Source organism: Diadema antillarum, unplaced genomic scaffold, assembly GCF_040938485.1.
Source record: "Diadema antillarum isolate AM-2024a unplaced genomic scaffold, OU_Dant_1.0 scf00000040, whole genome shotgun sequence".
In the NCBI taxonomy this organism is placed as follows: Eukaryota; Metazoa; Echinodermata; class Echinoidea; order Diadematoida; family Diadematidae; genus Diadema; species Diadema antillarum.
Genome location: NW_027270929.1, coordinates 452,361 through 479,716, shown reverse-complemented (window position 1 = coordinate 479,716; position 27,356 = coordinate 452,361). Strand labels below are relative to the sequence as shown.

General features: G+C 39.7%; 1 protein-coding gene across 1 annotated transcript; it reads left to right on the top strand.

Moving 5' to 3' along the window:
- Nucleotides 1-1,000: 1,000 nt before the first annotated feature.
- On the top strand, nt 1,001-25,586 carry LOC139711245 (collagenase 3-like). Its single transcript, XM_071623163.1, has 8 exons — nt 1,001-1,135; nt 16,920-17,203; nt 17,704-17,990; nt 18,895-19,053; nt 19,428-19,609; nt 21,963-22,110; nt 23,404-23,664; nt 25,339-25,586. The coding sequence occupies exons 1-8, from the start codon at nt 1,001-1,003 to the stop codon at nt 25,584-25,586; spliced, it is 1,704 nt and encodes a 567-aa protein (XP_071479264.1).
- The last annotated feature ends 1,770 nt before the right edge of the window (nt 25,587-27,356 follow it).

The window sequence follows — 27,356 nt, the reverse complement described above, 5'->3', positions numbered from 1 at the left end:
AGATTGTATAGTTAAGGTGGGGCTTCAGATTCTCGGCTTTTTTTGTGTGTGAGATAATGAGAAACCTCTCATGAAATATGAAAGAGCATGTAATCCTAAGAGGGGTTCAAAATTTATTTGATGAAAATTGGTTTACAAATGGCTGAGATATCCAAACCAAAGGGATCGTTATAACACCACCACCTTTTATTAGGTTCGCTCTGTTTTATTCTGTTTTTGGATATTTCAGCTATTTCAAAATCGATTCTCATTAAATTAACTTTGAAGTCCTCTTAGAGTATAATGCTCTTTAACATTCCATAAGTGGTGTCTTAGTATCTTGCAAAAAAAAAAAAGTTAAAAGCTCACTCCTCATCTCAACATACACCCATCTCTTTGAGTACTACTACATGCAAACCTCAGTCTCTTTGCACGCACGCTCTGGCAAACGCCAAGGAAGCTTGACGAGTTAGTTTGCATCTAAGGGTTACGTTCAAGCGACTCGAAATCAGAGACTATTCGTTCACCACAAGTGCGGTCTGTATACACGGAGACACGGAGGTTGTGCGCACACATGCATGATGTGGCACAAAGCTATAAAGCTTTTAAAATGGCTCGAAAAACTTCAGACAGGACCGAGAAGTCATAAACGAGCCTACTAAAAACTTGCATGCTGGAAAGATTGCTTGAAGAAACGGTACGGCCAACATCTTGGTCAAGCTGAATTCTTTGCATCGACAGCTCAGCTCTGAATCATATCACATCATCTGCGAATCGGATGACTAAGACTCCATAGTAGAGTGGCTGTCACTGAAGTCAAGGATTGACTATACGAAGGAGGAGAACAAAGATCCGGTGAAACAGTCGATTGGTACAATCTACTGGATGGTCAAACCCTATCTTGCCGTCTTGAAAAGGAGAGGTGATTTTTCCTCTCGCTGTGTAAGGTGAACTGGTACGGGTGAAGTGGTACAATCAGAGGTCACTTCGTGAACTTGGCGGCTTTGTATTGCTTGCAGCCATGGAACTGTCGATACAATGTACGAAAGTTCTCGCGAACTTCTTTCTCGTCGTGCTTGCAGTTATTGGAGCAGTGTCCGGTCAGGGCTCTGTCGGCGGGGTTGCGAACTCACAAGCTGATTTCATTGAGGCGCTGGTAAGTGATTTCGTGATCTTGACTCCAGACATATGATAAGGTAATAGAGCTTCATTGACGGAGATGCACAATCGCTCACAAGATCGCGACACTACACGCATTCTCCTTATTGGTGGTTATGGCTTTTGCTTATTTTTTATGAGCCCATCTGTCAATCATCGCTATGTATTAAACCTGCACTTCTGATAATTTTTGAAGGTATGAAACATGATGAAACGTGAAAATACAAGGAATTCCAAAGTGTTCACGATCGGTATAGGTTGACGCTCTTTCAGACCGATGTGATTCTAGGGTATCGAGTGTTATTACACTCGACAGTGCAAATGCCTTCACTTCAAATGTACATCACCTTTCATTTACCTTCCAATTAACCCTCGTTCTTAACGAAGGGCCTACTCTTTGCAATGACCACGACTCTCTCATATATTTACGTCCTTTTTTATTTAATACGTCTTTATCTTTATCTCTGTCCGTTTTGTTGATATCTCATGAGCTGATATGCAGCAAGAAGATAAAAAAGGAGAAGTTATTACAGTCGCAAAAGGATGCATGCAAATAAGTTTTCATGACGTACAAAAACATTTTTATGGTTTATACACAGGCTCTGGCTCTTCTATAACTGTATCCTACAACTGATTTTACAGAACCATGAGAATACATGTATCATCTAACTAAGCCATTCAGGTGCGAAGAAGAACCCAGCGTGTATGGAGGCGTGATAGACATTTCTTTTCAGTGCCTTCCGTATCCTCTTTCATTTTAGAGACGTCCCCGGAAACAAAACGCAGCCCAATCGGAAATGGAATGTTAGCTCTTCTCTTAATAACTTGTTTTTTAATCATATCCGCTGTATACCTCGCGACCGGGTTAATTATAATAAAGGATGTTTAGCGGTTCGACTTGTTAACATTGTAACATCTGGTCAATGCTGATAGAACTCTAGAAATATTAATAGTACTAGCGATCCTCGATTAAATGTAAGGAAGATAATATTTTATTCGTACTTCATTATCATGTTCTGTTTAGGTCCCCAAATTACTATCTTTATTATTATATAAATTAAAAAGAAAGTAATTTGGGAACCTATATTTTCACTTCTATGCGAAGGACTTTCGTAATTAACCCTGTTCGTTTTAAAGGGAGCGACTTGTAGGTAGTCACGCCTTCGGTCTTGTGCCTGCTTTTATGTACGCTTGGTCCGAGATACCTGTATATATGATTTTCCGCGAACGTAATTCTGTCTTCAAAATTATGCAAATCTCTATACACTTGATGAAAACGGATTTCGAGATCCGTATTGCTGCATAACATTATTAAAGATGATGATACCAGCAACACGGTGCCATCACACTCGTTATGGTTTGGCATTGTGGTAGGATTGTCATTGTATGTTGTAGATTGTCTTCTGATGCAATGACTGCGTTGGGCCTCCCAACATGACCAGTGCCAGCAGAATGCGAATATCTTGTAACTTGACACTCATTCACGGATGTCTCCATACACGGATGTCTCCATACGATGGCCATGTTTAAAACTAAAACAGTGCAGGAGGGCTCAAAATTCGTCTTCCACCGTTTGGAATTTGCTCGCAATACATCGAAGGGGTCTACCAAGAAACTTACCTGACTGACGCGATTGGCCAGGATGATGAGTTGTTTTGGAGTATTTTGAATGAAAAGTGTAGAATAATTTCGTATGCCTATGACTCTTGTTTTCACAACAGCATTGTGGGTAGGTAGAACGTTCCCCTAGCAATCGTATTTTCCAACAAGTTGGATGCGATTCAATCTAGCGAGCAAGATCGGTGGATAATATTGTGTCCCGATTTGTCGATTATCGATAATTGATTCGAAAAATGCGTAGTAACCAAGATCGGGTACTCAAAGCTTTGAATAGCCTATGACATTGTAGTATATTTTCCGATACCCCCTCCCCCCCCCCCCCCCTTTGCTAATACTTCGCATTTGCGTAGTTACCTGTCTTAAATCGTGTACTGTTATTACAGCGTCATTTCACAGATTTTAAGGCGTACGTTAAGATTTTGGAGCAGTTATAATCGACAGTTCTGCAGGCATACAAGATATATTATGTTTTCAATCTTAATGCAAAGCAATACCTGCGATCAAAATGCCTCTTATTTTCAGGAAATTATATGCACCGATGCGCACTATAACTCGTATAAGTGTCATTTCGAACATGGAACACCTCGTCTTGTTCGTCATCTTGACGACCCTTAACTCTCTTTGTAAAGCACTATCCCAAAAATATCAGCCATATTTCGATAATACTGAACCGCGGGCTCTACTGCAGAAGTTCGCCCCATTATAATCTTCATTTCGTTTGATCTCACATCTTGTTAATTATACAGTTGGTTCCTCTTACTTTCACAGTTTTGCACTTGTGAAGGTCGACCACACGAGGAACTCACTTCTCTTTTATTCCATTTATTTTGAATTGTATACCTTTAATGTCGGGCACAGTCCCTGAAAGCGGCAATGGAAACGTTTCCCAGTTCTGGTCATTGGTATGAAATTCGATCCTTCAGTGGACCCCACTTTTCCCTACAGAGGATTTTAAAAGCCAGGTATAACCACGTCAAGGTGCACTTGCAAGATCTTTCTACAATGTACACTGCTTAAAGTGCGATTCATTGCCACACTGCGGCCAAATCAGTTTCTCCGCTCCCGGAGGAGAACCGCCAAATGCGTTCTCGTTGCCGAGACAAATCACGAAACTGACCGAGTTCGTATAAGTCCTAATATAGTCAATGTCTAATGCAATATCCGATCACGAGACTGCTAGAGGTAGGCAAGGCCTCACGACTAAGTTTAAATCTTTTATTTTCTTTTTCTTTCTTCCTTTTTTTTTCCGTGTGGTTCAAAAAGACGAAGTCGGTTCAGTGGCAACGATCATAGTCAGAAAAAAAGAAATCTGTGCAATGCGCTTTGAGACATTGTGTTATCATGGCTATAAACAGCTATGCAAGAGCTATCAAGTTTCAAATTGACATCTAGATTCGTCCACAACAATCTGCAAGTTCACAAATACTACTTGCGCAACAGTGATCACTGTTAACATTATTGAACCCCACACTCACCCCTCGCCAAATGAAATACTGCATCATGACTATTCGAGGCATAAAATTTATCAGGGTATAATATGTATAGCTTGTTATTGTAACCGTATTGTTCTTCGTATCTTTGTTATTGTGTGCTTTATTAAAAAACAAACAAACAACGCATTGGAATCGAGTAAGAAGAATTCAATGACAAGATGTGCGAGGTTTTCTTTAATTAAGAGATGACGGCGATCCTTAACTTGTTTGCTTGCTCTCATTTCTCATCTTGCTCCCCACTTCCTGGTACATGCAGTGTATCTATGCTGCAGGTCTTGATATTTTTTTTTTTTTTTGTCGATGATTTGCAGTTTAAAGATAGCTATTACCATCGGTTATTAAATGGTGTTTTATGCAAAGGCACGTTTATCTATACATCTTCACAAGGAAATGCTGCCACAGGTCCTAATTGGAATGAAAATACTTTATTAGCGATGAGCGAGGATCAAAGCTATATTTTTTTTTTTTGTTCTCTGAATAGAAATAAAGTCATCTGTGTTCATGCCCTCAAAACGCGGAGGGTCCTTCTTTAATAAAATCCTGTTTGGTTTGATTCCATATCACAACTTGGCAATGAACGATAGTAAAAGAGAACTACTGACTGTAGTGAAACCGTAATGCTGTTGAGTACAAATTAATTCAAGGATGTATATCATTGTGTCTTTTTCCACTAAAAAAAAAGAAAGAAATCGCGATGAGCTGATAAGTATGTATGAAACTACTTTATATTGTGCTAAAAGAGTGCACTGAAGGATTATAGGTCTGTACGAGTGTGTCGTCCTTGTCATATTTTCCCGGTACACGCAGTTCAATGAACACTGTCTGGGCATTAGCATTGATACTCTATTCTTATTTCTTATTAATATTGCCGAAGCCAGCGTATCTCAAAATAACTATATCATTACAAATGACTTAAGTAATTTACATTTGATACAACAGCTGTAAAAAAAACAAACACCTTGAATAATATATTGTTTACTTATTATTTATCTAGCGATCCACGTCCAACAAGCTTTGCTTTTTAGTGGATCGCTATTTTCCATAATTGAAGTTATTTTCCGAACGCTCACGAAGTATACATGCATTGTTCCTCGTAATTATTGTACATTATGTTGTTGTATATAATTTATTTCCTATACTACACGAATCTTTTGTAAACGTTTGGACAATATCATTTCATGACATGTATACTTTGTATTATGTTTTGATTTTGTTGATTGGAAATAAACTATGATTGAATTGAATTGAATTGAATTAGGTAGAATGATTTCTAGAAGTTCTGCTCTTATGACCAGGGCATTTTTTCACTGTGCTTTATGCTATGTGTTGCTTTCAGGCAATGTCTAGCAGAATAAAAAACAACAACCACAACTAACAAACGGACAAGGAATAAACAATAGGCATCATGCTTTATCACCACGAAATTTAAAACAGATCTCTTAATCCCACTAAGGGTACGATAAAGCCACGCCTCCTCATGTTTTTACAGATTTCCTTTTGCTATTCATGTATCTGTAATGTTGTTATTGTTTTGATGGCCGGTGTATGTATCACACCAATGACATTTGACCCCACATTTGTACGAGGATCCCGGATGTTGTGTATTGTCCCTCCTTTTGTCTGCAGGCATAATCCAGGTAAACATCCGAGCCGTTCTGTGATCGTGTTACCATGGTAACGAAATGACGCATGCCCGAAGGCCTGGATTTCCCTTCTTTGTCGCGGGGAAAGTTACTCATCGAAAATCTTCAGACTTTAAAGTCTACTGACACAATTATGGTGTGAAAAGAAACAACTGTCATGGTCACAATTTTTGCATGTAATGAGGAGAAACAGCAGAGCTCAATTATATTGTCAAAAATATCTTCTCAGGATATACACCAGAAATCCTTTGGATGATGTATCACAAATTGGTGCTGACCTTTCCGAGTATCTTTTATGTCTTGGTTGTTTGTTGTTTTTGTTGTTATTGTTGTTGTTCATCACACAGTCTCTCTATTTTTGGTACACAACGTTCTCTCACTTGTCTTGATTAGTACACACTCACACACGTATACACACACTCCCCAAGATGACTTTCTTTGACTTTCAAATAGTCATGCGTAAATCGCATATCATATAGGCCTACTACATCTTTATTCATTCATTCATTCATTCATTTATTTTTCCATTCCCAGCAGAAACATATAGATATTTTACAGAAATTGGATACATAAATTACATCAGAATGCATGATAAAAGATAAGTTTACAGAATATTTTGATTATACTGAAATGCTTGAAATGGGGTTCATCACTTCATATGTTATTATTACAAACCATAGAATGCACACACATACACACACACAAACACACACGCACACACACATATTACACACGTACGTTTATACATATTCAAAACTAGGATGTGCAAACAAATCAGCAGCTTCACAATCTTCAAACATTCCTTAAATCCGTATGTTCATCCATGTTCGATCATCGCACTGACTTTAGCATTCATACTTAATTAACCTTCACCAATGCATGATTGTAAAGAAGGTCCTCCCTTTTAGTGAGAAAGAATGAAATTGCAAGTTGTTTGGCCAATAAGAATCTAATAATGAAATGCAACAGATTAATGACTATATCATTAACACTACAGAATACTGAAACAACTGCGTGAACATGATAACCATCGTAAGGCAGAATGCAAAAGTCCCAATAGACCGAAAATGGTGTAATCGTGTAGAGTAAACTTCGCTCTATTGATCACTTTTACTCTTTCTAATGGGGAGAATGGAAGAGCTCATCTGACTCTGATCTTGTTTTAACCAAATCAAATTGCTTTCTGTCATTTAATTAGACAGGAAGCTGATCATACTCAAGACCATGGTAGTATCAATTACACTATAAAACGGCCGTGTCTCCAGGAATCTTGGTAAAATAGCTCCTTTTCTCTGTCACTCTTTATGAGTCATCTTTCGCGTATTTCCTTTCCTTTGCTCTACCTCCTCGACCCCACCCACGTGGGTAGGCCGAGAGAGATGTCGCTTTGTATCTTGTAGCTCCATGGATAAATGGACACCTGTTGTATCGGCCTGCCCATTGAATTAGTTGTTAATGTCACAGGGGTTTCATTGTGTGTGTCACAAGAGTTTCACTTGTGACGCTGTCTATACGTCATTACTGTAGTTCATTTCTCAGGCTCTTTATTGTTGTTGTTGTTGTTGTTGTTGTCTTGGTTATCTGGAAATATTAAAATTAATTCTGCAGACAATGACAGTAATTGTTGCATATAGAATTGCAGACGGAGCAGTACGTCTAATACACCAGGGAAGTTTCTTTTTCTTAGTTGATATTTGCACATTTCCACTTTTTGGTCATGGTGACTATAGTATTGTATAAACATTTTCCTTTTTTGGTCAAAATTCTCAAGTTCTAAAAGAGATGATGTGTTTGCAATCAATATTGTAACAATTTTTACCCATTTCCTTAAAGTTTTATGGCTGTTAAGTTCGTAAAACAAAGTTATTGGGCCTAGTTTGCAATATTTTCTCTTGACTGTTTGTCAAAGAGGAAACAATTTAATGCAGATTGGTGTGCGGTTTAGTTGGAGACTCGTGAGGTGATCACATCATCATCTCATCTCATGTAATAAACTATTTCGTGAGATCTTAACTTATATCCGATATTGCTAGAATTTCCTCTATTCTGTTTGTTTAATCTGCTCAATATACTTAAGTCATCGTCGATGGAATTGGATTTGAACTTTGTGTTGATGTGCAGTATACCACACCCCAGGCCTACTATCAAGCAACGGAAGCAGCGGGCTCTCTAAATTAGTCTAGTAATTTGTGAAGTCATCCGCGTCAGCAAATTAAGGGACGTGTCATTGTGATTAGACGGTAGATGCAACCACATAATCACACATTCAACTTGTGGTTGATAGTGGTCATAAGCAATGGGGCCTACCCTTTAGCTCTAGTCTCGCCTCCTGATGTCACATATATTATTTTTCTCGTATTTTATAGAGAATTTGTATATTTTTCGGAAATTCCGTATTCCAGTGCATCATATGGCATGCTATCATATAGGACCGGAACGCGATCATTTTTTTTTTCTTCTTGAAAATTACGTGACATCATCCAGCAAGGTGAACTGTCAATATTCAGAGGACTCTGGGGCGCTTTATATACGCACTTGGTCTCATGTTTGTTTGTTTTTTAATCATTATCATCTTAATTATCATTTCGAGATCGAGACAGAAAGGAAAACAGAAATTGGCTTTATAACTATAATTCCTTCTTTGGCAATGCAATCGCACTACCTCTGTGATAGACCATTTCTTAGAACATCGCGCTCAGGGATATTCCCGTCCAAGTTCAAGTAAACTCAAACAAACAAACGAAAATGCATTTTCAAAATTTTGCGTTCTATACCTCCCAGAATAGTGATAGCGGTAATGAATAGTAGGGTGATGATGTCATGACTATACGGTTTCCTTTCACTTGCACACACACACACACGCATACACACACACACACACACACATGAACAAACGCACGCTCACACATTCACACATACACACAAGCACACAAAATCGTCACTTGCTTCCTTCTCTTAAGTAACATTAATTGAAGAAAGACTACAAAATATCCTTCAAATTGATTCAGATTCGTAACAACTGATAGCAATGTCTACTTTGTCGAAATGGAGGTAGGGTTATAGATTGGGTAACCATGGAGCTACTAAAACAATGTAGCTCAATAGTGTAACTATACATTACACACTAAAAAAATAGGAGTGCAAATATGGACCCCTATGGGGGTGCAGACGCTTGTCTTTATACAAGCCACCCTAAAGGTACATATCTGCACCCCATACAGGGGTACACAGTTTGCACCCCTACCTAGAGTGCAGACATGCACCCTATGGGGTACTTATTTGTACCTTCAAGGGTAATAATTTGTATCATCATAGGTACTTTTATGCACCCTTAGGGGTACTCTGCAAAAAAAAAAAATAGGGGTACTGATTTGTATCATTAAGGGTACTTAAATGAACCCCTAGGGGTACTCCCTTGTCACCTCAGAGGTGTAAATAAGTACCCCTTATTGTGCATGTCTGCACCAAAAATAGGGGTGCAGATGTGTACCTTTAGGGTGGTTTGTATAGGGACAAGCGTCTGTACCCCTAGAGGTCCATATTTGCACTCCTATATTTTAGTGTGATAATGGACAGATTTTTACATGTGATCTAGGTCGTCACTGCGTCTGATTTGTCTATGTGATTGTGGCGGATTGAGTCATGAAACCGCGTGATTTTCGATACTTCGAAATTCGGCAGCTTTGCTAGCTTATAGTCCGGCTTACTTGGGTTGTTTAACTGCTTTTTCTCATTAAAGCCAACATGAAATAAAAAAAAAACAGCGGATTTCCAATTTGATTTGCACCATTGCCTTAATTCAAGCCACCGTTCGATATAGATTATGCCCAGGAAATTACTCTTCTCACATTACTCTTATCCTTCACATTAAATCCTTTTTATTGTGTGAATAGGGTTTACAGGCTGGTCTACATTCAGGTTTTGTTGCAGGATAGGTATCTGAAATGAGTCATTATCTCATACTTAGAGAGAGATTAAAATTGTTTCAAATAGTTGATTGTTTGTGAACATGTCAACCGTAGTCTGCACGCTGTCGCTGATGACATTGTGGTAGAAACCACTAATCGTTATAAAATGCGTCATTTTTTTTTTTTTTTTTTTTTGCGAGCTGTATAATTGTACACACTGAACTTCAATTTGTATTGTTGCCTGGCGTTGGAATTCCTGGAGCAGTGTAATCTGAAGGTTTGCTCAGAAGAAGCGAGATTGCAGTCCCTAGCTTACTTTCCTCTTTTCTGGTTCAGCAGATCATATTGTATTTGCTTGAATTGATTAAGCTCACTGACAATGGGACAAATAATTATACTGTCTTTCCCGGGTAAGAAATGAAGTGAAGCAAGACAAACCGCTGTGTTTAAACAGCGAACCCACAATATTACAGCTTTAACATATGTCTCTCTCTCTCTCTCCGTCTCTATTCAAGCATTACCTGATGACTTAGATTTCTTTAGATGTAGAAAAAGAAGAAAAGAAGAAAAGGTGAGATATCCGGTGATTCTAATGACTCAACGTAGATGACTTTCAGTTCAGTGTGAGTGTAGATGTGTGGGAGTCATCTCAAAATGGCGTTAAGACGCACCAAACTCACATTCGTTTCCAGCACTTAGCGAGGTGATTAGACCAATGACACCTCATTTTGCTTTACTTTCCTTTCTCCTCCTCCTCCCCCCCCCCCCCCCTAAATCCTCACGCTGTCTTCCAAACGTGATATCACAAGAACAGAGCTCCGGAGAAAATCAGCTTCCTTTACACAGAGGAGTGTAGAGGTATTGAGACCATGCTGGCTTGCATGATATATCAACGAATTTGTGAATTATAGCGTCATCAGACTTGATGGAAATGACTTAATGAACAAAAAGAAAAAAAAAACATGACCGTAAAGTGTTAGCCTATTTCATGATGAGATCTTTTTCGAATAAAGGAAGACAAGGAGAACACTTTGCCGTTATTTAACGCCATTTTCTTTGATGTTCACTGTAACTGCGAATTCAAAGTGACAAAATATTCCTTTAGTCACAATCATGTCATTCATTCAATGATTGATAATATGCTGCTCTCTGTACGCAGGTTCAAGTGTAGTTCGGTCACACGTCGACTCACTCCACGTATTTCATGTGAGTCACTGACTTGACTCAATTAGAGTACAAAAACGATCCGATTCCTGACCAAACACAAAGGAAATTCCACTTAATCAATTTGTATTGATTCGAAACGGGAACTTCATTGTCACGTCACAAGTGAGAGTATCACACGCGCAGACTGCCGAATCCACCCTGATTTTTCATTCATTGTTTATTTTTTTATGACTCCCGGTTTGAATTAACTGAGCTGAGACGGACTGTGCGGAAGTGTCCTTTTTTGGGCAAACGTGCCCTTTAACACTGGCGTACGATGATTCATTCATTCTTCAAATCACTGGACGGGTTTATATGATGGGTATCAAACCATTTAAACAGTCGAATAGCTGTGAAGTATTTGCCTGTACAATTCATCACAGTTTTCAATTTGAACTCGGTGAAAGGCGGGATGCAGTATATCCAATCTATACCCAGCTTACTAGATCTCCTCATCTATTGATCGTATGAAATCCTGCACCGTTCCTCTCATGACCATTGACTATTTGTATAATGTACTTTGCCTTTTGAAGAATCTATCAGGCCACTTCCCCTCGATCGACGGATATACAATAGGTCTTTTATCCTCTAAAGAAAGTGAAAGCCGCGTTGAACAATTACACAATAATCATGGACGGAAGGAAACTTTAGAAACACATGTCGCTCCTCATGCAAATAAAGAGCATGAGGAATTGCGATTGTAGCAACAGTCTCTTGTTCAGATGTCAGGCAACACTTCCTGATGACCAGTTTCAAAGTGCATAATTGTATAAGTGAGATTTGTAAAAGGGAACCCCTGTTGCTTGCAAGCACACCAAAGTCTTCGTCCATATTAATCCTATCAGTATGAATTTTGTGATACAGTATATGTACATCCCAACAGTCATAGTAATTTCGTGTTTCCCTTCTACCTTTCTTAAGACTGGTAACAGGATGATGCTCTGAGATGTCACACGTATTTTATAGTTGAAAATGATCCAGGCAGTGCTAGGTCCATCCGGTGTTCAGGGCTACCTCGAATTTCATATCGTTATTTATTATTGAAAGTTTCTGCTAAGAGATTAACTCTTATGGTTGCTGGCTGCACGAACCCTTTAACCGGGGTTAAATTGCCCTTATAACCTCTTTCCGACCAGCCACTGACAACTGATGCAAACTTCACCACACAATCTATATTGGGGCATGTGACTAACGCACATCATACCTACCAAGCACCTTGGAGACTCGTACTCTGTCAACGGGATGCGTGTGGGATGCTGTGACATTTGAAGCATTGACCATACACAAGTCTTAGCACGTGGGACCGTCGCACTGACGTAAGCGAGAGGGAGAGGGAATAATGGAAAGGGAGTGAAAATGTGGTGCAGGGTTCTCAAAGTTGTCTTTCTCCTTTTCTTTTGTAATTCTTGGGTATATTTCTCTCTTTTCAAACTTTTTTGGTCTTTTTGTTTTGTTCGCTTGTCTGGGCTTTTTGTGGAAGAGTTATCTGTCACTCCTGATGCAGGGCTCCAGACAGAATGAGGACTGGCGAATCTTTATTACCTATGCCTTTGTTTGCGGAGCGGCGAACCGATTTGACCTACCTGCACAATAAAAGAGATTACTTGCTCGTCCATTCCATAGAAACTGTTTGTAAATCCAATCGTATCTACTGAAGCACTTGGTCGTAAATGTCCGAAATACGTGCTAGTATACCCATTAAAACAACAGTGTCCCTAACTAAATAGGGAAAGAAAATAACAACAAATAGATGCACGATACGAAAGATAGGAGGTCCGCGGGAAGCAGCTTGGTTACTATACGATATGGAAGGTAGATAAATAGCTGGAATGACGAGAGTGCACAACGTGCGATAAGAAGGCATTTTATGGTATAAATTCAAAGGTATAGATCGACTCCTTTCTAATTATTGGCTTTCGCATCCCCAGCAGGCGTAGGTTTCTTAATCACTTTCTTCTTCACATACAGTCTTGAAGGAGTATGGCAATAAAAATGTCGCACTTAGAAGGCGAAATGATCAGGCAAGAATAAACGAAAGAAAATAATGTCGTAACTATAAAGGAAACTAAAATGAAGTTTTATAGATTATGTGTACATGTAAGGCTGAAATGTGAGAAATGTAATTCAGCAAGATGATTGCAGAGACCTAGCCGTGGCTAGCCGTTTCTTGGTCAATAGGTCGGTGTGCTTGTTTCATTCTTGACTTGACCGAACATGGCATGATCAAGCATGTTAAACAGGATTCATACAACGTCTGTAAACTAGATAAAACCTCGCCAGAGCGGCAAAATGTTGTAACGGGTATGACCAAGAAAAAGGATCTTCAACTGTTGGTATAATCAGCGTTGCCAGGTCCCAACAGAGCAAAATCACCAAAAGGCTTGTAAAAATCACCAAAAGCCATCAAAAATCACCAAATTTGGAAAAGCGTAGGTAAAGCTTCAATTTCAAGACAAAATTATATCAATAAACCTTTATCAAACACTGCGCGAGTCTCGGTGCAATTTTCGGCGCACCGTAGTCACACACACTAAGTGCAAAATGTGTACGATGTGTATGGATATATGACTATGAGTGTTTGTGTGTGTCGCTGTGACCAAAAAAAAAAAGGGGGGGCACATGTTATGTTTCTGCAGGAAATAAGGGGAAAACTTTGGGCAAAATGCATTTTCTTTTTCAATTAGTGTGATTATTTTTTATGGGTCTAAAAATCACCAAAAAGTTACCAAAAATCACCAAATTTTGATTTGGTTACCAGGCTAAAATTTGTCACCAAACAACTTCAAAAATCACCAAATTTCACCCTTTTTGGTTCCCGAAATCACCATCTGGCAACACTGGGTATAATTACAGTGATGTTTTGACTTATACGGTATTGTGTGGAAGTAGGCCTACAATGTACTTTGTTCTGAAATGCCAGTCATATTGGACGAATGCGCGTTCCGTTCAACGCGTTCAACAACAACAAAAAAAAACCCCACAAAAACACAAAAACAAACGAACAAACGAACAAACAAAAACTAGCCGGAGATGCAGTTTTCTCTTCTTCTGCTCCTAGGCTGTGGAATAAGCTTCCTCCTCTTCTCAAATCGTCACCCACACTTGATCATTTCAAACAAATCTTGAAGACTTATTTATTTTGATGTCCCTATTGATGTGCACTGGACTTATACTGTCACTGCCTGATATTTTGTATACATTTTATCTCCTATGGCGACCAGGGATGACATGCCATAGCGCTTTGCATCCAGTGGAAAAGGCGCTCTATATAAATGTCTAATATTATTAAACTTGCTCAAACAAATAACTAAGTAACATCAATGAAATTGTATAGTAAGAAGGTAATTACCTCTGTCAGTAGAAAGGAAAGTGTGACAGCATCTGGTGACATTTTCATGATCGTCATGATTATCACGATCTTATCTTATTTTATCAACCCTCACTATATCTCCCAATCTTCCAATGTGAGTCAAATATGAAGCATAATCGTTATTGACGTCATTTCTTGTCAAAGTTGTCAAAGTTGTCAAATTATGACTATTTTAATTTAAACTCCGAGCCTGCACATCCGCGGAGGTACAGAGGAAACAATACGAAATGAGACAGAGGTGGGTAGCATAACTCCTTTGTATGGAATTTCTGACCAAGGAGACTTCCCCTAACTAATACACGTCCCCTTCCCTTCACGTGCCTGCCATAATTTAATGACGTATGGTTGCATCATGACATATTTCAACTACCAGTTAGAAGATTCCTCACTGCCTCGAATCAATGAAGTACTGTTGCTAATAGCCTATGAGCCTATACAATACACACGTGTCAGAACTCTTCTACAGTTCTTCCGTTCTTCTGTATCAAGAGACGGCAATTGTTGAAAGTTTGAATGACAGGCAAAGTTGATAGCTATCATACATCACATGACACCCATGTCATTAGACTTTTAACGAACTTTCACAATTGTGTTTTGCAAGAGACCTACTTCAGGGCGTTGGTTTAAATAACGATACGTGTACTACCAAAGCCTGTGATTGTTCTTTTCAGTATTTTTGAATATCAGTGATTATGAATTCGGAAAATATAAAATACATCTATCTGAAATTGTTGTATACTTTGAGGTCGAGAAGACAAAAGTGTCGAAACGAAAACCAGAATACCGAAAATCACAAAAGGGCGGTGGTCTAATTACTCCGAAACCGCCAACAGCGGGAAACAAAGATACAAAAAAGTATAGGGTTCATTTTCCCGATGCTACCCTTCGTACACCGACAGCTTATCTTTGAGATTAAACTTCCAGTAAATTGTGTGTCGACCCATTTAGTAGGAGTACTTTTATATTCGAACTTCATTCTGTTTTCACTGTATTTATCTGCCTTCAAATCAATATTCCGTCACAAATGAACTCTCCCGTGGTAAAATTATACCAGTGCGTGTGATTGTGCTTATGATTAAAACGAAACCTCCACAACCACCGTTAAGAATGTCACATCGCTATTTTCCTTTGCTCAAGCACAAATGAAGTTTTTTGCCAATTGGATATGGAACCAAGTAGAAGTAACCTTTCCAAAGATTTACTTTACTTACACAGAGACATGTGAAAAGGGAGGGACCTTTAAAGAGACATCGGAATTTGAAGACCAATATTGATACAGATGAAAAATGTTTCTGCAAAAACCCAGAATAAGAAAACAAAACAAGAATAAAAACAAACAAGCACACAAACAAACAAAAGCTTGTAATGAACATCCTGGTCCCCTTGACCCTTATCATTTGATGATGGAGATGTGTTTGATTCAAAGTGACACAATAGAATACCCCTGGACAAGTTATTGGAAATGTGGACAAAACGGAGACTCGACGATATGCGGTGTAGTCTTCAAAGGACACGTGATGTGTAGCAGAGTTTCTGTCATTAATTTAGTCAATTAATTAATTAGTTAGTTAGTTAGTTAGTTAGTTAGTTAGTTAGTTAGTTAGTTAGTTAGTTACTTTGTTTTGTTGTAACTTCATCATTGGCCTCCGAGGACTTTTACCACGGAGTGAAGTCAGAAATAAATTCATCCAAGTACTCGCAGAACCCCCGGGCATTGTCACACTCTGTGTGACCTTGATAATGATCACATGACATTGAATCATCAGCAAGTACAATCACGTGATGGGTTAATTCCTGTAGCCTCGTGTCAACACCATTAGCACCAAAGTTGAGGAGCCACTGCAGCTCAGTGCATATGAGACAATGGAATTTTGATTGTGATGTCCTTGGTTCAAGTCTGCTTGCAGCAGTGATTGTGTCCGAAGGCAAGGTACTGTCCTCATTGCTCAGTCCTTCAGAGGGATTGGAAACTGTCTGTCCGGTGGCATTTTTGGTTTCTATTTCATCGATCTGCACATAGTAAACCTGATCGGGTGGGGGGGGGGGGGCATGGGATATTATAATATGAAAGTCTAATCTGATATGTTACAATATTATAATGATAATATGGTCTTCTTTATCCAGCGAAGTCTTTTCAGTGATACCACTGCTACCAGAGGGCCCAGCATTCCCAAGTACCCATTTATACACCTGGGTCGAGATGGATATAGTGGTAAAAAAAGTGTTGTCAAAGGACGTAGCCACATGACGGTATTCGAACTCGGGATTCGAACTTAGCCTCCAATGAAAGTCACGAGTCTTATCCTCCATTCCACCATTCCACAGTACCGCCACTGATAACAATGCTTCTTTTCCATGCACTGAAAAAAAAAAATTATCATATGAGACTCTTATTTTCATTGATCACTTTTGTTCAAACGAAACTCAAGTTTTATGGAAATAGCTCGTTGATCCAACACTACTAACGTTTCCTGTGCAATAAATCGCATCTCAAAGTAAAATCTAACTGTGGATGTGTTTCTGATTTCTTTTCTGTCAATAGAACTACATGCAGAAGTACCAGGGCCTTCCCTTGAACGATCCATCCAGCGTTGAGAGACTTATCAGCCACGCCGACATGGCCGCGTCCATTCGCAACATGCAGCTGTACATGGATGTACCCCTTACTGGCCGCGTTGACGAAGTGACTCTCGCGAAGATGCGCCAACCACGATGCGGGGTCCCCGACCCGTCGGGCCAGGATAGCGACGGACACGTCCTCGGTGGAAGAATGCGCAGATACGCACACACAGGAGGCAAATGGACAAAGAGAAAGCTGACATTCCGGTACGTTGCAATGAGAAAATCATACCAACCTCATGTCCGTCCATCCGTCACTTTTTGCAAAGACAATGTGATTAGTATTTTAGTATTCTTTTGAAAATTTGTCAGAAATGCAGATTTTTGCCTTTTATTGGAATCAAGTTTTTTTTTTCTTTTTCACTCATCTATCAAGATTTCTCCAACCAATTTTTCTCATAAGTTCACGACATACCTAAACCGCCGATCGACAGAGCATCTTATCCACAAGAAGTCTCTAGATTCATAAAATGATATTGCAAATAGAATTTCAAAAATCTTTTCAGAAATGCCATACCTACCGCCGACAATTTCGTAAGCAAAGAAATGAAGTTGATAGGGGACATACTTGCGCTCCGAAGGCCAAAGAATTCACAACAGAATAAAGTGGGATGGACCGTCCCGAGGTAAAACATTTCTACTAAGCCTTTATTCCCAAATGAATTACTTCGGTCTCCTTCTTACGTGCTTATTTTCATTTTTAACAGTATTTTGAGGAGAACCACGGATATGTCCTCTCGAGATACTGACACGGAGCTCAGGCGGGCCTTTAAGATCTGGGAAAAAGTCACCCCTCTGCAGTTCACCGAGGTGACGAGCGGGCGTGCCGACATCTACCTCAGCTTCGGCGTCAGAGACCACGGTGACCAGTACCCTTTTGATGGGCCCGGCTTCACCCTCGCCCACGCCTACCCTCCCCAGAGTGGCTGGGGCGAACTCGACGGCGACGTCCACTTCGATGACGAAGAAACATTCACCATTAACTCCTACGACGGTAGGTTGTCATTTCCAAAGAAGTCCGCGATGAATCTGTTCAGGGTTTTAAATCCTTTTCCAAAGAAGTCTATGATGAATCTGTTCAGGGTTTTAAATCCTTTATATCCAAACCCATTTCTCTATTTTTTTTTTCAGTATTAAGCCCGCCGCACACTATGCGACTCACGACTATACGACTGACTTTGGATCCAAAATAAATCACAATAGTCTCAGAATAAACACGCTTGTTTATTTCAGATCCGAAGTTTGTCAGTCATATAATCGTGAGTCGTGTAGTGTGCGGCGGGCTTTAGATCCCATCCTGACTGTTCATCGATAAATGTACAAGCAAACGTGAATTACGCGATCGTAAAGTGTAGTCGAATACTGCTCCATAATACGAAATTATCTGAAAGTAAGAGTAATTCATTCTCGTCGCTGTTGTTGTCTTCGGTCTCTCATTGTTTTTGACATACACGTCTGTCCACTCTTAACTCCCACTAGCAACACCACTTCATTTAAAACTATAGCTTTGAAACTTGACCTTTCAATGTTTACAATGATGTTTTTGTGGGGTATAGTGCTGTAGTTAAACTGAGTTAAAATGTGAAAGATTTCATGTGGACGCTAAGTAAAAGATTATTATCACCGTGATTATACGTAGGTAACATGGAAATCATCGGCATTGTAATCATCTTCAATAATAGGCAATGAGGATAAAATCCTTGCCTAGGGGCACAACCATTGCTACCAGGGGCGCTCAAAATAGGGTCCTCTGGGTTGTTTTATCTGCCAAGCCACAAAGGTTTCTATGGTAACTAACCTGTTTTTATGTATTTTGTTTTTGTCTCTCTCTCCCCCCCCCCCCCCCCCTTTGTGTGTTGTTCTTGTTATCGTTTTCTGGACCACGAAACGACTTCCAGGCACGAACTTGTTCCAAGTAGCCGCCCACGAGATCGGCCACAGTCTGGGTCTGGCCCACTCCACGGATAGCAGAGCGCTCATGGCTCCGTTTTACCCGGGCTACATCGAAAACTTCCGGCTTCCTTACGACGACCAGCTCGGGATACAGATGATCTACGGTGAGAGCGATATTGCATAATGTTAACCAATGTCGGTGTCACTCCTAATAGTTCATTCACGTATCTAAACCAGAACAGTGGTCGCCGGCCGTCTGCGTCTGCTGTCGACCACTAAAAGTTCAGTAAGTGGTCAAAATAAATGCGAATATGCGATCTCAGTTTCAAGTAACTTTGTAGTGCTATTTTGTGAGATACATGCAATATCTTTAAAAATTAATTTCCGATATTATGTCAGGTCTTTATAATCAATTGGTACAATTGGTAATTGTATGACGTGCGGGATTTGTACCGAATTATGGAGCTATATGATATCACTAGTTCGTTAGAAATCAACTAACTCTACAATTAACTAAGTCCTGTTCTTTGCACTATAGGCCCACCCGACAGACCGTCAGATCCTACGACCCAAAAGCCCGACCCAGGCCCAAACCCCGGCCCAAACCCCGGCCCAGATCCTGGCTCAACTCTAGTTCCCCCAACGAAATCGCCGGACTCACGATGCCGAAATGACTACGATGCTATCTCTCTCATCAGAGGAGAACTATTTGCATTCCAGGTAACTTATTTCTTTATTCCAGTGTCATGGGAATCAAGACTATTGTGCTAGACGCTACCATAAACGTGAAACTACAAGAAAGGAAATCAAATAACTAATTTCTTGTCAAACATTTCTTTTAAAATTATGTCTTCTCTAAGCTCCAACATTTCCGAATGTAAATGCAGCTCTGCAGCCAAAGAGTTTGCAGCAATATCCTACAGCTTCGCTGCCAATCCAGTTAAATCATAAGTTGTTTCGTCCATCCGTACCCAAAAGCATGACGTTTAAATTGAACACCGATACTAACATAGTTTGTTAGTTTATTTCATTTTTCCATGGCTGGCTAGCCCATATTCGGCTGCAATAGTCGGTCTTCCATGGGGTCCATTAAGATATTAGGCGGAACCACTTCACTGGGTTATGCACCATGAATGATTGAAGCGGAATATTTTACGTGTGTGAGTTGTGACTCTCGCACACACGGGACCTCCAATTTCAATGTCCTATCCGAGGAACAGAGTAATCTGCCTCTTTATTGAGAGGACGGTACGATTGCTCACAAAATTGCTCAGTTAGACTCGAGAATAGAACCAGGGTCCTTTGGATCTTGAGCCAAAATCACTACTCGTTAAGAGATAGAGGGGGGTAATAAGACCTGAAAAGCATTTACGTCAGCCAATCGTACGTCAAGCCGGTCCTAGGTCCATAGAGGGACAAATGCACTCTGTCCTGCAAACACACCAGAGGCCCTTCTAAACTCGTCTCTGCCCAAACACTGTGTAGAGTAGTATGTCAGGAAATGCGTCATCTCAACCTTCAACCTGCTCAGCGTCAAGATTGCCAACTGGCTAAATGTATTGAGTGCCATCTGAATTATCTTTTCTGACTGCAGTAAAGTAATATATCAGAGATATATTCAATTTAACTACACCCTCTCCCCATGACTCTAAAATCAAGGCAGAAGACATTGTTGTAAATACTTGAAGAGTGTCACCCGACATCTCGTTAAACAAATGAATTCAAGAAATAACAAAGAGCATTTGCATTGAGAGAACTTGACAATATTTTGGACCACTCATCAGCCATGTGGACATGGCCGTGTCCATTTGCAACATGCAGCTGTGCACGGACGTGCCGCTATTAAACGGGCCACGTTTACCAAGCGACAACTGGAAATGACCAACTGAAAAAAAAGCGACGCGCGAAAAGATGAAGACTGGCGCATCATTAGGACTAATAACCTCTCTCATTAGCTTTTTAGATCCTTTGTATGAGTCGTTATCTCTGCTCTCTACCATGCTAGTCATCACCTTTACTTCCATTATTATTACGGGCAACGATAAGTACATCAGACGTTCTTCCTACAGCATGAAAACCTATCTTTACGAACCGGCGGGCTTCGCAGTGATTTCCACGAGGAGAAAATTTTCAGTTTCGTGTCCTAATTCACAGGGGGTGTATCAAAATAAGCAAATAAGCATTTTCTCTTGAATATCGATTTGATGGAGTATCAACCCCATTTTCCTCTCTCTAAATGTGCGAAAGACGCAACAGAAGAGGACTGGTAAAGAGAAACAGCGCCATCACCTGCTTTTGGGCAATTGTGAATAACTTGTCTCGTGGATAGTATGGTCCTCGCAATTAAAGTTGCGTTTACACCATGCTCCCGGCGGCCACGGCAGCCACATTTGCCCGAAACGTAGTTCGCCGGGGGTAGATGAGACATTCCTCCTGTCCCCTCTCCTCCTTCGCATTCTAGTCTTGTTCGTTCCAGTCCTCGTCCCTGTGAACATAGTAATATAGCTATCAGACGCTGTTCTCACAGCATACGGTTAGGCTAGACTATCAATATTTTCCGTCACTTCCCGCTACGGACCGCCTCCAAGCTTGTTTTTTTTTTACGACCTATTACGTGCCATCTTGTTTCGTTGCGTTCACCCCGTTTAATCACGGCATACAAGATTCTTCAGTAGCACCGGGACTGCCGTGGCATTTTTATGCCTCCGGCCGAAGGGTGCCGGAGGCATTATTATTATTTTTTCTTTGACAGTTTAAAAATCTGACGCGGCATCCACGGCAATCACGGTCTGCCTATCCCGTCTCACCGCGGTTTTCACGTCCATCCCGTTTTGTCCACGGTGGCCTGAAACGTGGCTGCCGTGGTTGCCGGGAATGGTGTAAACGCAGCATAATCTTTGTCATCAGAATGCCTTTGTGTCCTGTTACGCTTCCGTCATATATGACATGTACGTCACATTTTCCCTCTATTGGAAAAAAATATATATTTTCATCAAAGTGATGAGTAAGTATGAATGATAATTGTTACCCCCCCCCCCCCCCCACCTCTCTGTTTCATGTGTCATCCATCCAGGGGGCCAAGTACTGGCGGCTCCGATTCCCCCAGCAGCTGATCTCGCGATCTACCGGGGAGCTGACCGAGCTTTTCTGGCGGGCTTTCCCCAACGACATCGACGCCGCCTACGAGAGATTCTACGACCAGAAGATATTTTTCTTTAAAGGTATAATTTTCTCTTGTCTTCTATTCACTTACTATTTTTGTTATTATTACCATTATCATTGCTGTTGTCATTGTTATCATTATCATTGTTATTGCTGTTGTTAACATTGCCCTTATAATGTTAGTTCATTTGCTTGCCACAGTTAGCGCTTGTGCTACTGTATATTTGGGCGAATTAAAAGGGTTCGGCATCACTCGCGTTTTTGCGAGATGTGAGTGTGTGTATGTGTGTATGTGTGTGTGTGTGCGTGCCTATATATATATATTTTTTTTTTTTTTTTGGTCAAAGGGGACATCATAATGATATATACATAACATTGCTCAGCTGGTTTCACTGGGCCTCGAATCCAGGCCTTTTATAGACTATTAATGACTAATGCTGCTGACTAAGCCATCCCCCTTTTCCTTCTTCAAAACTACGGCGTCACCACTTGAACACAATCACCCCATCGTTTATTTTGGTGATCAGGCGGAATCAAGTACAAAGCCAAGAAACCTCAATGCAAAGCTGAAAAATCATAAAATGATTATTGCGTAGTATGGTATAATCAACCATTCACTGTAATGTGCATGCGACGCAGGCACATTGAAAGTGTCAGGAATGAATAATTAGAGAGTACTTGTCCTTTCATGTCAACGTATTTGATATAATCTTGCCATAAATGAAAGCAAAGATGATGTCATCTAGAACACTTTTCATATACGCAGATCATAAAAAACGGTTTGGGAAATGCGTAATGTTTATCCCTGTGCGTAAGCCTGAGATCATGAGGTAGTGACAGTGTTTACACTTCTGTGCCTTCTCTGGAGCACTCCTATATAATATTGTGTCGAAGCCAAAAGCTACCCCTGGAGTACCTCGATTGATATAATTTAAGATGCCTTGACACAATAGTTTGACAATGTATTTTTTTTAAATATCTGTGTAGTAGTCTAGTTATAAACATACCCTATGCCATTATGTTTTTGTGATTGACGTAAACATCATAAAACTTGATCTCAAGTTGAATGTATCGACAAAAGTAACTTTCGACCTGCCGAGATTTTTTAATCTAGCATAAGTATCTTCGTGAGGCAGATTTACGATCAGTATTAATCTTACTCTCGATTTCGCTGAGTTTCGCTCAGTGAATTGAGCGTTAGATCAGCCGTTACCCTTTATGGAAATGATGTAAGTGAATGATTATGCCCCCGTCAAAAATAGATAGATAGATAAAATGATAGTGTTCTGCTTGTTCAGCACTGTTTATGATAATATCAGCCCAAAACTTTCTCTCTGTCTAATTGCTAACAGGAACTAAATATTACAAGTACGATGGACTGAGGATGCTGCCCGGATATCCGAAGCCAATCAAGGATCTCGACCCGAATCTGCCAGGCAATCTGGATGCGGTTATCGGATTCAGGGATTATCCCAAGACATATTTTATAAAGGGGCGAAAGGTTTGGCGGTATGATGAAGAGCTGAAGACCGTGGATGCTGGGTATCCGGTCAACATCAAGAGAGTATTTCCGGGCGTGCCAACTCCTGTATCATCAGCTTTTCTCCACAAAGGTAAGAACTGAATTTAAAGGGATGGTATAGTAGGTACATTAGTGGAAATGACGACTCGGCTTTTAACTTTTTGCAAGATACCAAGAAACCACCTATGAAATAGTGCAGAACGTACCATTGTAGGAGGAATTCAAAGTTTATTTGATAGAATTTGGTTGGAATGACTGAGACATCCAAAAACAAAGTAAAGTAAAGCGATCGTAATAAAAGGGGAGTCAGCCTTTTATTGGGATCGCTCTGTTTTTGACATCTCAGAAGTTTCAAACCAAATTTTCATCAAATAAACCAGGAGTTCCTCCGGGATTACATGCTCTTTCGCATTTCATAAGAGGTTTCTCATTATCTCTCTCTCTCTCAAAAAAAAAAACACGTTAAAAACCTACAGTTAGGTGTCAACCAAAACTATACAATCCCTTTAAGATGCTCGGTTTCTTTAGGTAATACGTGAAATACAAAATATGTATCATTAATAGTCTTGTATTTGAAACTTACGGAGCATGATTCCAAATTCTCTTGGTCACGATTTCAATGAAAATTTTACTTTTACTTGTTTACGTTTGTAAATGCACATCATTACGCGCTCAAGGAGTTAGACCACAATCCAACATTGAGAATATAACAGTTATCTTGCATGAAATGTTTAATGTGATGCAAATATAGATATAGCCAGGGCACAATTTTATGGTCAGCAATATTCGCATAAAGCTAATATATCTAGTTTGTAAACCAACTGGACTTCATGTAGCATTTTTAATATCCGACACGACTTTTTCAGCAGCACGATCCCCATTATCATGATTATTTTTCAATTTTTCAATTCAATTCAATTCAACAGTTTATTTATTTCCATCATCAAAAAGAAAAGAAAAAGTTGAAATAATCCAAAGTGATACAATTTTTTCATTTTTCTTACTCTCGTCTGATAAAGGATTTTTTTTTCAAATACAATATAAAGTATATGCACGAATGATGTCATAAAAAAGAAACAATGCACTTTGCCATGGCAACAGAAATAGTAAATAATCGCAATGATGGAAAACAGTGTTCCACTAAAAAAGCCAAGTTTGTAAGACGTGGAACACTGGAACAAAACAACAACAGCACCAATTTGTTATACCAGTAAAACATGTCATCATTTTCAATTCTTCTATATACTATTGTACATTTACTCATGATGCTGATATTATGAACAATACTTACTATGATTTTAGAATGCAAACATATAAACTATATAACATATCACATTTGTGGCACAGACACTATGGGGCCAGGTATACCAGGAAAATTGACCGGAAAGGAAGATATGCTATCGGCCACAAACACATAACGACGACAACAACAACGATAACAACACAATTGTATACTCTTTCCCTCCCTCCCTTTGATAGATTAGTAGATAAATCAGTATTCAGTCTTGATGGAATTTAGATACATTGCTTCAGACATCCACGACGCATTACCGACTCAGCAACAACTATTACGTAAAAAAACAAACAAACCCCAAAACGAGTAAAATTTCAATATTCGAAAGTGTGTTATATAATAATATTATAACAGGAGACTCAAATAGCTCGTCAAGAGTGAAAAAAAACCCACACACGTTATTTTAGAAATTTATTTTTCTCTAGGGATATCATGAATGTTTCATTTTCTCTTACATTTGCCGTACTTTAGATGGAGCCGCGTACTTTCTCAAGGGGTTCGAATACTACCGCTACAATGATACGCTCAAGCGAGTGGAGGATGGCTATCCGCGGCGATTCGGCGTGGACTTCTTGGGCTGCGACCCGCAGAAGCTAGTCGATCTAGGTCAGAATTCGACGGACAGTGGCGGAACTGGGAAGGGTAATGACCTCTGCCCGGGGAACCTCTGCGTTACCATCTCGCTAATTTTGGCTCTTTTAGCTTCCAGTTTGCGATAGACTTTCATACTGACTGTATGGATGTTTTAGACGTTCAGGATGTCCAGTATGTCCAAGAACACAACGACTGCAATGAAAAGAATGGCGCTTGATCAAATCAGACATTACTGAGCATTCATTAAATCAGGAACCGTATTTACTTGATGTTACAAGTAATTTAACCAACCAGACACCATCATGCTGAGTGCAGTGGTTTATTTTTGTTTTGTAACCCAGGAAGATATGATTTTACCTGTGATTCCTGTGGAGGAATTGTCCTTCTCTCTGTTGACGAATTCATAGCAACAAAGTTTTAACCAAAATATATCTTCGGAGAGAACAATAAATTGCGGCAGCATTTTGTTCACATAACAGACAAGCAGTACTACGCCAATACACGTCACGGTGACGTCACGAAGACACCCGTTCTAATGGGATATACTTCCCAGAAGGAATTTAGAGTCTACGAAATGAGTATAACTGCAACTTCGAATTGATAACAGTGATGAGGAAGTAAAACAAATTCTTATGATCTTTTGCATGTCGGTTACTCATTTGACATATCATTAATATGGAGTCTCAAGTCTCAGAATTATGACAGCTCTCGCGCAATAATACTTGGTATTCTTGTTTCTTAATGATAATGGCTGTATGACTAAAGGTCCGTTCGGCAACACGGCACACAGCTCCCCACGAAATTCTGTGATGCCGTTCACACTGCAACGGTGCCGTGCCACGTGCTGTGGAAATGGGAAAACGTCTTGCCGCGCCGTGTTGCCGTTCAGGATGCGGTGTAAACGTGCCTTAATGCTACATTTCTCTGCGTTTTCAAGGTATGCAAAGGATCTGTGATATAAACGTGTGGTGTTTGTGATGGCATTACTCATATTTCGAGACATAGGATGTTGATTACTTTGTACAATTGTGACTAACTCATGGTGTGGTCCTCTGTATACTGCTGTGAGTACACATCTAGTGAGCAATACTAGTATTTTACACAAATGATGTCATTGTATAGGCATGTGACCAGGACTACAATGTAAAAGTTGCCAAAAGGGGTTATGATAATGACATAAATATTTATATACATGGCATCAAACAGAAGAAATTTTCACAAGTAGGCCTACTTGCGAGGTTCTGCTCAGGTTTTTAGCATCCATTTCTAAAGTTAGTCTTAAGCTTTCATAATTCCTAAGTGACAAGGAAAACATGATAACTGTGGTTATTATTTTGTTTTTGTTGGGTTTTTTTCAAACACGGAGGAGCATTTGGAGGTTACGTTGCTCCTTCGTTGAGAATCCGGACCAACGTTATCGATGACATTAGTATTATAATATTATAATGGTGAAAATACCAGAAGCGGTTTACTGCTTATAGATAGCTGTCTAATTCCAATGAAAACTACATGATGATTAGATTTTATCATTTTGTCTTCCTTCAAGACTTGCATTCAGTTCTAAATCACTTGTAAGTGGCAGTATCAAGTATAGCCGAGATACTGTTTAGACGCAAGTTCGTGTTTTGTTTCGTTTCTTATTATGCCGGCTGACGCAAGCTGGAAACAAACAAAAAAAATCCAATAATATGAAATTCTTACCATCACGATTCTTAAGATCGTCGTTGGTATGTGTTGTGTGATAATGTTCACTTGGCAACGATCAAGTGCTGTCATCATTAATTTGTTTTCCATGAAGACATACTGACTTGCATAATAATAGGACCTCGTTTGTGAAATGATATCGTAAACTGTGCAGAGAGGGGTGTATGATGTGTGTACCATGTAGAGCTGAT

Bases quoted from the DNA above. Each gene is read 5' to 3' on its own strand.
- LOC139711245 (XM_071623163.1), top strand. From the start codon at position 1,001: ATGGAACTGTCGATACAATGTACGAAAGTTCTCGCGAACTTCTTTCTC. The intron at 17,991-18,894 runs GTAGGTTGTCAT...AACGACTTCCAG, and splicing joins CACCATTAACTCCTACGACG to GCACGAACTTGTTCCAAGTA. The intron at 19,610-21,962 runs GTAACTTATTTC...TCATCCATCCAG, and splicing joins GAGAACTATTTGCATTCCAG to GGGGCCAAGTACTGGCGGCT.